We start from the raw sequence: 12,785 nt of genomic DNA, 5'->3' as shown, positions 1-12,785 counted from the left end.
TTTGTACAAGTCTTTCCAAGTTTTTATGAAATCTGCCTGCTCGTTATTTCTTATCGTACAATAGTATATGATTACATTCATATACCACTGCTTGTTCAGCCATTTCCCAATTGATGAACATCCTTTCAATTTCCAACATTTTGCCACAAAAGGGCTGCTTAAATATTTTTGCACATGTAGGTCCTTCTCCCTTTTTTATGATATTTTTGGGATACAGACCTAGTAGTGGTATTTCTGGATCAAAAGGTATGCAGAGTTTGGTTGACCTTCAGGAATAGTTCCAAATTGCTCTCCAGAACAATTGGATTGTTTCACAACTCTACCAACAGTACATCAGTAAAGCTCAAAATTTCTGAGCCAAATTAGCAGATTTCTGTATATACCTTTCAAAGAACAGCTTCCATTTCTACTCAGTTTTCTTCTTTGGTAAAATAAGTCTTGAATTTAATATGCTAATGGTTTACCTATCTACCTCTCTATCCCTTGGCAATGAGGGTTTTGATACCCCATACGCAATGAATAGTTTGCTTACTCATGTACCTGACTGTTATCATCTGGGTCATTGTTGCTGTCATGGTGGTGGTGGTTGTAGGCCTCCATTCTCATCTTACAATATCCTTTACTCTTCCCTTCTCTGGGCTTATTAGTAGAAAGTAAGCTCCTTGATGGCAGGGACCATGCCTTCTTTTGTATCCTCAGGATTTATCACAGTGCCTGGCATATATCAAGAGCTAAATTTTTGTTACCTTGGATGACTGACTTACTCAGTTAAGAGTCAGTTCAGGATCCAGTTCAACATCTAAGTCACAAGCAGAAGGAATGCATAAGTATTAACTCTTGCTGCTGTAGCATGCCTGACCTCTGTCTCATGGAAATATTTTCCCTGGGAAGTTTTCAAAATTCAAATTAAATTTCTGAAAGTGCTTGTTTTTACAGTAATGAGAGTAATTCTGCTTTGCTTCTATTGTTACTGTTGTACCAGAATGAACACAAAACATGATAATCTTGATAATAAGAATTTGTGATATTGTTCTATCTATTCTTAATAACTCTACATTGGTTATTGAGTGAGAGAATAAAATTGGAACCTGAGGCTAGTCAATATCATGTATCTCTTGGGAATCCACTCAGATCAGGGAATCCTGAGAGCAGTTTTATGGCTTGAAATTCTCAAGCCTGGGGTAGGCCACACAAAAGGTAAGAAGGAAGAAGGGGAATATGGGGTACAGATATGAGGATATGATGAAAAAAAGCCACTGAGGAAGAAGAGGATTCCACTGTGGCTGTGGATAGTTGTGATGCAGATGGATAGGGCTGTGGCATGGATGCAGAAGAAGAAAGAAATTGCAGGGATGAAGGGATGGAGGACTAGACAGTAGAATTATGCCTCCTCTAAATTTCAGTGCTGTGAATAAAAGACCTGATTGCCTCAGCCTAGGTACAGCTGTACATGTGAAGCTGATATTATTCTGTTGTTCGGCTGTTTTTCAGTTGTGTTCAATTCTTCATGACTCCATTTGGGGTTTTCTTGACAGCACTATTAGGGTGATTTGACATTTCTTTTTCCAGCTCATTTTACAGATGAGGTCACTGATGCAAACAGGGTTAAGGGACTTGTCCAGGGTCACAGACAGGGTCATGCCTTTTTTTCAAATCTAATACTGTTTTTTTCCAATTACATGTAAAAACAATTTTTAACATTCCTTTTTAAAATTTTTGAGTTACAATTTCTCTCCCTCTTTCCCTTCCCTTCCTCATTCCTGAAACAGCAGACAATTTGATATAGGCTATATATGTGCAATCAGAAGGAGTAAATGGTAAGAATGTACCATACTGAATATAACCCAATTCATTCTTGATAACTATATTTTCAGATACATAGTCTTTCTACCTTACGATTAACCTTTCATTTTGGCTATTTTTCCACCTATTTAAATGTAATATTTTTGCTTCATTGTATATGAAATGTTAAATGAATAACCATTAAAGGTATGATTTTCAGTAGTCAATGATCTTATGCAAACACATAAACTTTGTTTTAGGCAGAACCTGGTGAATAATATTTCTCATCATCTAGGAAGTCTTGGTCTGTCAGTCCAAACATCCATTCTATAATACATTCGTTTCCAACTCTAAAATTAAGAAATTTAACTCACTTTCAATTTTGCCTATTAAAATATTATCATTTTGGTGGTAAGAAAATGCTCAAGCTAAAATCTGATGTCATTGTCTATCCTTTCTTACAAATTCAAGGTAGCTTCAGTTACACAATATATGCAAGTATACAATGATTCTCTCCATTTCAAAGGGGAAAAAGGAAACTGACTAAAATCCAGCATTTTAAAATCACATATGGTCTTCAGTACAATCTCCAGAGTGTTTTTAGACCAAAAGCATTTGTACAGTATAGTTAAAGTTTGGGAAGAAGAAGATACTTCCACATTTACCATTTCCTACCTCCCCATTGCCTCAGTGGTTCCCCTGCATATAAGGAAAAACTCTGACTTAGATTCACAGGTTCCTTTGAAGTCCCTTACTCTCTATGTTAATGCATCAAAACAATAATTTGGAATATTCCTCTCAAACTTATTACTGATTTACTTTATCCTGCACTCTGAAATACATCAAAAAAGAAACAGAAGTTTCTACATTTTCTTTTAGCATTACTTCTAAATACTGTAAAGAAGCATCTTGGGAACTAGCTTCTCAGCTACTAAATAAACTTGTTTTCTCTTTTATGAGCACAAGAGATCATGCACGTTTAGTAGAGGGGAAAATATTTGAATCAACATGACAGAGAAAAACAAATGTAGATGTTATGAAATACAGTACATATTACAAAAAATAAATACGTATGGACTGCCCTTATGTTTGATTATATGTGTTATCCCAAGGGATTCTGCTAATAAAAAAAATAGAAAAAGCCACAGTAATAAAATATTTTAAGTTGACTGTAGGAGGAATAGTGAGCTACTGACCTCTAGTTGAAGAGAATAAGATAGCTATTTTATTCCAGTCAACTTCTGAAAATATATTTTCTTGCTGCATACAGGTTTCCTAAGTCTTACTCAGTTCTGACTAATGGAGGACAGAGAGCCCATTCATACATTCCTGGAATCTCATTTATACCACTTATAGCAAACAAGGAAAATGTTATTATTTTTAAATCTATTTTTTTTTCTCTTTATGAGAGCCCTGATTTTTTTAAATTTATGTTAGGCTTTAATGTTGGCTCCATATAAAAAAATTGATAGGTAAACTAGGTGATGCACAAAGGAATTCAGAAAACTTGTTGGCAAGTACTTCTATCTGATGTTTGCTACTGAAAAAAAAATTCTCAACAGAGATGCATATTCTCTTTGAGACATCTTATTTATTTTTTATAGCTCCATGGAAGAAAACATTTGGCTAATGTTATACTTGTAAATAAAGCTATTTTTTCCCACTTAGGAAAGTAACCATGGCAAGTCAGCAGCAAACAATATTAAGAATCAATTGGAGTTGCCTTATTCAACCTCTAAAGTAAAATTTGCTGGCATCATTTGGCAATTCAGCAACTCCACTCACGTATCAAGATTATTTCTTCCTTGAGTCAGGATGACCTGAGTTCAAATCTGGCCTCAGACACTTGATACTTACTAGCTGTGTGACCTTAGGCAAGTTACTTAACCCCAATTGCCTCACTAAATTTTTTTTAAAAAGTAATAAAAAAAAGAGTCTGTTTTCCTATAGATTTAAGAATCACCTGGATTCATAAAATAGATGTCATCCTCAACTTTTTACTCTTTTCTACTCCTCCCATCTCTATATCCATTCAGTTGATGAGTCTTATTGATCCTTCCTTCTGCATATTTTTCTCATCTGTCTCCTTTTCTCAACTCACAGTATAAGAACCAACCTGATCCTGGACATCCATGTCTCTCTACTGGACTACTACAACAGCCTCTTAATTGGTGTTTTTTTCTAGTAGCAGGAGGGCCAGTCATATCAGTTGACATGATATTTTTATTATAATTTTAATTTGAAATTTAATTTTCATCTTATATTTATTTTATTTCTCTTATGTATGTATGTGTATATATATACATAGATACATATACATACACATATATATGTGTGTGTGTATATATATACACACACACACACACACACATATATATATATATACACTGCTATATATAGTGTATATATATATATACACTGCTCCAATTGTTGCAGTTATTTTTTGGGCCCTCCAGGCTCAGAGTGAATGTAAATATTAAATGTTTCTCTTTTGGCCAGAAACCCTAAGGGTCTTCCCTTCCCAGTTTGATTTTTTCTTTTTTTTTCCTTTTTTATTAATTTATTTTGAATTATCAACAATCATGTCCATAAGCTTTTGAGCTTTAAATTTTTCTCCCCCTTCCTCCCCACTTTCCTTCCCTAGATGGTGTGCAATCTGATATAGGCTATACATATACATTGCTATTAAACATTAGTGATGTTGTAAGTAAGAATTAGAAGCAACAGGAGGAACCATCAGAAAGAGGAAACAAAACACAACAAAAGGAAAAAAATAGCAAAGAGTACGCTTCAATCTGCATTTAAACTCTAAAATTCTTTCTTCTTTATGGATAGTATTTTCCAACACGAGGCCTTTGGAGATATCTTAGATCCTTGCATTGCTGAGAAAGGTTAAGTTTATCAATATTAGTCATCCTACAACGTGGCTGTTACTGTGTACAATGTTCTCCTGGTTCTGCTCACTTCACTCCGCATCAGACCTACAAGTCTTTCCAGGTTTTTCTGGTCAGCCTGTTCATCATTTCTTATAGCACAATAGTATTCCATTACATTCACATACCATAACTTGTTCAGCCATTCCCCAATCGATGGGCATCCTCTCGATTTCCAATTCTTTATCACCACAAAAAGAGCTGCTATAAATCTTTTTTTGTACATGTGGGTCCTTTTCTCATTTGTATGATCTCTCTGGGATATAACCCAAGAAGTGCTATTGCTGGGTCAAAGGGTATGCACATTTTCATACGCCTTTGGGCATAGTTACAAATTGTTCTCCAAAATGGTTGGGTCATTTCATAGCTTCACCAACAATGCATTAGTGTTTCAATTTTCCCACATCTCCAACATTTATCATTTTCCTGTTATGTCATGTTGGCCAATCTAATAGGTGTGATGTGGTACCTCAGTGTTGTTTTGATTTGCATTTCTCTAATCAACAGTAATTTAGAGCATTTTTTCATATGACTATAGATGGCCTTAATTTCTTCATCTGAGAACTTTCTGTTCATATCCTTTGACCATTTATCAATTGGGGAATGACTTGTATTCTTATAAATTTGACTTAATTTTCTATATATTTAAGAAAGGAGGCCCTTATTTATGAGGCCTTCATTAAAGGGGCCATTGCTTGACTCACTTCTTAAAGAGGTCTAGTCAGAGAATGGGTGTAATCTCACTCTATGTGAGACCCTGAAAAGACCTTAGCTTAAAAGGACTAAGGTCTGCCACTGCATCCTGGACCATCTCCAGTCATTCTGATTGCTGTCTGGCCACTGGACCCAGATGGCTCTGGAGGAGAAAGTGAGACTGGTAACTTTGCATAGCCCTCCCTTACTCAAATCAAAGTCAATTGCAAGTCATGTCATCATTTCCCTGATGTCATGGTCTTCTTTGAGAATGAAGCACAAACCACACACAATCTCTTCATTATTAAGTCAAAATTGAATTTTTAGAGAAAGTTATAAATGAAAATTAATAAGGCAGTTATTCTCAAAGTTAAATTCAGAAGTGTTAATATGTATGTATATATATGTGTATGTGTGTGTGTGTGTGTGTGTGTGTGCATATAATTCAAATGCTGCCTAGTACATAGGTTATTATTAAAATGGAAAAAAAAATGAGCTAAAAACCATCTTGTTCCAGGCTCTGAAAACTTCTGTAAAGCACTCTGGTCCTTTTATTTATCTGAAACCAAGTATGTGGATTTGTGAGTTAATTTTTTATAAAAGTATCCATTATGGAATTGGTGACTTCCTGATCAATAGGGAATGATATGAAAATATTGAGAAATTTGTGTTCAGGAGGCAATCAGACATCAGGAAATGTTTTGAATTCTTAGGACTGGGTATTTATCTTTGCAGTAAAATGACATCACTATGAGTTAGTTATTCCAGTTTCTAAGACTAAGTAAACTGCCTATCCTTTTCTAGTCCCCTGTCCATCATTTGCTTATATAGTCATTTTTCTTGACAAATCTCAATCATTTCAAACGTGTGTGGGAGTGTTTGCATAACATATTTATTCTTGGAATAAAGTCTGAAAGAATTGAGGAGAAGACTGCAAATCTTTATATATTAGGGACCCATCTTCTCCTGAAGGAAATCTGTTAGTCACTAAAAGCAAATCTTTTATATTCATCAAACTGAGATGACCTTGACAGCTGTGGATATGGATGGATGTCAGATTAAATTGACTGCCACATGAAGATTCCCAACATCTCACTTATTCTGAGTCTGTAATTAACAAAACTCAAGCAAAGGAAATATAAAAATGTGTGAACTTTATTTCATCTCTCCTCACCTCTCTTGCTACAGTGTAATCAGCTCTCATCAAATAAGTGTGATAATTCTAATAATCAATTGGAAAATTGGTTTCAGTGAAACAAATGCTACTACACTCACAAATGAACTTCTAACACTGTGTCCATGTGATATCTATGTGTATATATCAACATATGAATATTTTAAAACATGGGTAGCTATCATTTTCTACTTAATTATTTACGTGTTATCCTAGACCCCATTAGACTATGAGTTCCTTGAGGGCAAGGATTGTTTTTGCCCTCATAGGATCATAGAATAGATTTACAGCTGGGAGAGATCTTAGAAGCTACTGAGTCCAATTTTCTCATTTTACAGATGGGGAAACTGAGGCCCAGAAAGTTTATGTGACTTATTCAGGGTCACTTAGCTAGTAAGGGTAAGTGCTTAATGCTTTTTGATTGACTAATGTCAAAATAACTGACACAAATGGAAAAATTCCATCAAATATGCAATTATATAAATTAGATAGTAGGCCAAATTCAATGAGGTGGATATTTTAATTTGTTTTTCTTTTTACAGTGTTTAATAAAACTCACTTGAGAAATGAGTGGTCAGCATTGATTGCAGGAACACTATTAATTTATGAAGTTCATCTGCCTTCAATCGTATAGTATATTCTTAAAATAGTAAAAATCTAATTCATGATAATTAAACTCTTGGTGCATAAGATTGCTCATTTAAAAAGAATGAGATGAACTAAAGTAACCAGTAACAAATTATTAAAAAAAAACAAAACAAAAACATCCAGACCTCATGTAGTTGGTAATGTTACAGATGTAAGGTACTTTTAAGACTAGTTTCATGGAAAATACATGCTTCTTATTCCAGACCTTATTCTCTTGCTTAGGCAGAGCATTGGTCAACCTAAAAAAATGCATAAATGAAATTTAATCATTCTTCAACCCCTTTCTTTTCCTCTTCCTGCCCCGGGCACTATTCTTTCCCTAAAATATGAAGGAAATTCTGGAATTCAATCAATTTCAATGTTCTCTGGTTGACAATACCATTAGCCTATGAATCACAGTGATCCTAGAACAGTCTATAACATGGCACAGGAAAAATTTAGAAAGTAATGATGGTGCATCTTTCCTTGATCCCTGCATTCCTGGACAGTCTTTGCTAGCTGAGTACATTTAACAGCAATGAAGAGGCTGTCCTAGAAGCCATGGCTATGGATTCAATTACCCAGGTCTTCCCAGAGAGCTATCATTGACCTTGCCTTTGAAGCTCTAGTGGATAGTAAATCTGGAAAGTTAAGGAACATGCATTCCAATAAGAGGGATAGGGAATGGACCTACAATTTCATTGATGTGGGCAAGCTCCCAATGAAGAAATTCCCTCTGCTAATGTAGATTGACACTTACTCTTCAATTTACTTAGAGGACCCAGAAGTAAAGTGACTTGTTCAGGTTCTCATGGCTGGGATACATATTTACATTCACTAGGCCATGTCTCCATATAAAGGATAGTGCCAATAAAAAAAAAAAAACTATTGAAAATGTAAATTGTTATTTTTAGGAGAGTAAATGCCAAGATATATCATGTTATAGTGTAGTGAGGGCTGACCTTGAAATCAGAAACACTGAAATGAAGTATAACCTTTGATGTATTCTGCCTATATGACCATGTGCAAGTTACTATTCTTTCAGTGGCTTAACAGATCTCTAAGATTATATGTTGCCAATCTTCATCAATGGAAGGAATTTCCACACTGGGAATTGTACCCAGAGAGGAAATCACAGATTCAGACTGACCCTCTCCCCCAACAGAGAGAAAGAGAAAGACAAAGTGACAGAGACAGAGATACAGAGAGAGACAGAGACATAGAGAGACAGAGATAGAGGCAGACAGAAATGAAAAGAAAATTAAAAAAAGAAAAGAAGAATATAAAGGATAGTGTTCCACTTGAAGGTAATATTTGTTAGAAATTTTAAAAACTTCTTATGATACATATATTATATATATATATATATATATATATACATTTTTTAAAAAATGAGACCTACAATTTCTAACTAAATGCACAATTTTAACTAGACCTACAATTGATATAGGAAAGTCTTAGTGGAAAAACTCCTTCTACTAATATAGATCAAGATCTATTCTACAAATTACATGTTAAGTGATATTCCTGGGATCATGTAGAAAGTATATGTTAGAGATAGAAGTGGAATGAGGTTTTTCTGATTCTGAAGCTAGCTCTCTAGGCTCTACATTACTATGCTGCCTCATATGCGTGTATTATATATGTTTATGTATCCTGAAGACATATAGAGAGAAATCTGTATATGATGCACACACACACATCTCTCTATATATATATACATAGAGAAGGGGAGAGACAGAGAGAGAGAGAGAGAGAGAGAGAGAGTGTTCTCCTTTTTCCTCATACATAAACATATATATGGGTCAACAAAACAGAGCCAGATGCAAATCTACTTTTGTGTGTATTTGTAAGTACATTTTCACAGAAAAGTCCATAAATGTATCTAGGTTTTCCTTAAATGAATTGAACCAATCATTTATATAAAACAACTGGCATTTCTTTTACTTCCTTAAGGAGCTATATATTTATCTTTCTGCTAGCATCATAAGTAAGAAAAATTATGAATAATGATCATAATATATAACAGAAAATACTGAGATGTGCCTAGCAAGGTAAAGTAAATTTCTATGTATTTATTTACTAAGGAAAGGACAATTATACATTTTACCAAATGATAGCATGATCACCAAAGTGCAAAAGAGAGAAACAAAACCTAATTTTATCAAGAAAGAAAATGGACAAAAACCTGTAACTATCTTTGATGGAAAGTTATTATTAACTGATTAAGGATTCCTAAATTATGGCTTCCATATATATATCTGCCTACAGTGGAGGATGGAAGGCTCTGGTGTGCTATTGTCCATGGGGTCTTGAAGAGTCAGACCTGACTAAACTACTGAACAATAACAAGTTAATACCTAAGCTCTGTTTCTTTCTACTGTCACAAGAAGTTTATACACACACACACACACACACACAAATATGTATACATTTATGTATGTATAGATAACACTTTTTCCTCTTAATAAGGAACATTATTGAAGAAGAATTTCAAATCACAGAAGCAGATTGATAAAGCATTCACATACATTATAGTGACAAGGTATGGAAGAAATTTTTGTGGCAAAGAAGGAATAGCAGAATTCTATTGTGCCTTTAATTAAAGTCAATCTGATACATTTGCTCAGCATGTATAATTCTGTATCATCAGTACATTTTGTTTAATTTTGATGGAGTATGTCCTAATTAGATAACACATAAGTTTTCATACCCTGTGGATTGACATGCCTCCCATGTTAAGTTGTTTCTACATGTATACCTGGCTGGATCATTTTGACTAATGAATTAATAAGCTTGTTCAAACTGCTTAAACAGATTCACATGAGGGACAAGCACTTTCCTCTCTAACTCTGCATCTTATACAACAAGCAAACTGTTTTCTTACCTTATCTTTTCTTTGTTTTTCATCTTGATATACAGTCCAATGTTCTCCATCATTGCTATATGCCAATTTATAGGAACCTACAAATTGTACATGACCAAAATCTTTAGCTCCTTGAGTAATGATGCCAGTCACCTTGGTAGGGACTAGAAGGTCCACCTGGAAAAAGAGAAATATAATATAATCTTATGAAACATAATGTAGTAATGCAATCTTCTTATTGTGTCCTTAGAGACACATATCCACCCACAGAAGAAATCGTTATTACCAGAATATTCTAGTGGAAGTCAAATCTACTGTAGATAAATATTTTTTAATTGACTTTAAACCATAAATATTGTCTTGGTTAATCAAGGCTAACTCTATCCTAAAATCCAGTTTGATCATCCCCACTAAGTTGCTCAGCAGGGTGATTTCTATGCCATTAAAATGTTGGATCACCAAAATTTATCTTCTATAAATCAAGCAATCTATAAGCTTTTGTTAAGCATCTGCTATGTGCCCAAGACTATGTTAGATTCTGGGATCACAAAGACAAATATGAAACAACCATTTTCCTCGAGGATCTTATAAGATATTAGGAGGAAGTATATATGTGAGTTTATAAAAATAGAAATGATAACTTTCTGGGTGAGACATTAGCAGCTCGGGGGATCAAGAATGTTTTCGTTAACAAGGTGTATACTTAGCTAAGCTTTGAAGGAAGCTTGGGAATCTAATAGATTGAAGTGAGGCACAAGTGCATTCCTTGGAATGCAGTGTGTGAAGGACAATTGGAAAGGCAATGTGGCTGCCCTGCATGAAATAGAATTTTGTATAATATGGCTGAAAAGGTAGTTTGGGGCCAGGTTATAAAAGATTTTAACAGTTAGCATTTATATAATGTTTTAAATCTTACAAAGAAAACTATTAATTTTATTTCATTTTATCTTTACAACAATTTCAGAAGGGAAGTGCTATTATTATTTCCATTTTACAGACGAGGAAACCAAGGCAGATGGAAGTTAAGTGACTTGCCAAGGGTCACACAGATAAAAGTTGTCTGAGGTCAGAGCTGTACTCAGATCTTCCTGACTCCATGTCCATTGTTCTAATCACTGTGCCACCTGGCTGTCAAACAGGAGTTTTTATTTCATCCTGGAGGTAATATGTAGCCTCTGGAGTCTACTGAATAGGGGAATGACATAATATTTTAGGAAAAATTACTTTGGCAACTGTGTGGAGGATAAAATGGATCAGGGAGAGACTTAAGACAGGAAGATTAAGTTTTCTTGTTTTCATCTCCAGGTACCTTTCACATGCAAAACACTTTAACAGACCTTAATTGTCAATTCAATCCAAAGAGTTGAATCAATTACAAGTAAATACAGATTAGGCTGCATTTAATTTGGCTGGGACTTCAGGAACAAACCTTTGGTGTTAAAAGCATCTTTCCCCATCAATTTAATCATGCATAATTGAATAATAAATGCATTAGCTAATGAAAATCCCATTTCAATAAGCCAATATTCTGAATGAGATAGACTATAAATTTAAGGTCAAACATCAAAAGAGAAAAAAGGTCTAAAAATACACAGCCATAGTGTCTGGCATTTGTGTCTGCAAGCCATGTTGTAGCACTATTTACATATATACAGACCTACAAACATAAATGCATATATACTCATGTCTACAAATGGAAAGAACTGTCGAACTTATTATTAGATAATATCATTATTATTTTATGCTAATACATGGTTTCTGTCAAATGAGATATACATTACCTAAAAGGTCAATTTATTTTCCCTTGCCTTATATTCTAATTTGTAGTTGTTTATCTTTCTCCATTTTTTTAAAATTCTATTTTTTCCTCTTTTTTTCTGGGAGACTTTCATTCGCCATGTGAGGATTACTTGAAACTATCTTTAGTTTTCCTCTCTTTTCCTTGATCTACAGATTCTTCTCCTATCCACAATAACAGCTTACTTCCTCTACTCATATCCTCCATCTTATCTTCACTATCACTGCTCCACATGTCATCATTGAGTGTCTCCAACCACCACAATTGTTTACATTTCCTATTCTCTGTCCTGTGAGAAGCAGGATGCTGGAAAACCAACTAAGGTTAGATAGGGGTCATGCATAGAGGACAAAACAAAGCCAATAATGGAAACATTATTACTTTAATCCACAGATTTTTAAAATCTTCATATAACAGAAATGTAGAGAAGGTGTGTGATGTGGGTTGCCTAATATGCTAACCATTGAAGTAACAATATTGATAACTTTATATTTATTTACTTCAGTTTTAAGGTTTTAGTTTCAAACTTGCTTGATTAAACTTTCCTTTTTATAGTTGAGCACACACTGATATGGCAACGTCAGTATAGAGGAATCATGAGAATTTAAACTATATATATATATGTACACACACACACACACACACACACACACACACATATATGTATATTATGCAAGTTTCCTTTCCTCCATTCAGCAACGTCTTCCCTTTCTCTGATCACTGGAAAACTGTAGAACCAATTTAACACTGTCAAGAGACAACAAATTTAAACCTCATATTTGCTAACTAGAAAGAAGCCATTTTTCCATTATAAATTTTCTCCCTTGGTTCTCAAGATGTCTTCTTTCTTATATATGTAATGAAGGACTGGCAAATATACAAAGCTAACCTGATGATACTCTCCACATAAAA

General features: G+C 34.3%; 1 protein-coding gene and 1 long non-coding RNA gene across 2 annotated transcripts in view; one reads left to right on the top strand and one right to left on the bottom strand.

Annotated features, from left to right (window-relative positions):
- Positions 1-12,785, bottom strand: part of EDIL3 (EGF like repeats and discoidin domains 3) — a 581,090-nt gene that overhangs the window by 32,399 nt on the left and 535,906 nt on the right. Inside the window, exon 10 of the mRNA XM_027864247.1 lies at positions 10,097-10,252. Coding sequence (XP_027720048.1) covers positions 10,097-10,252 — 156 coding nt within the window. The remainder of the gene's footprint in view (positions 1-10,096; positions 10,253-12,785) is intronic.
- The window catches only part of LOC114044659, a 177,715-nt gene that overhangs the window by 41,956 nt on the left and 122,974 nt on the right, over positions 1-12,785 (top strand). The gene's annotated exons all lie outside the window — the stretch shown is intronic.

Source organism: Vombatus ursinus, unplaced genomic scaffold, assembly GCF_900497805.2.
Source record: "Vombatus ursinus unplaced genomic scaffold, bare-nosed wombat genome assembly UNPS02014774.1, whole genome shotgun sequence".
NCBI classification, from domain to species: domain Eukaryota; kingdom Metazoa; phylum Chordata; class Mammalia; order Diprotodontia; family Vombatidae; genus Vombatus; species Vombatus ursinus.
The sequence above is the reverse complement of the archived record's forward strand: the minus strand, read 5'-3'. Positions and strand labels throughout refer to the sequence as shown.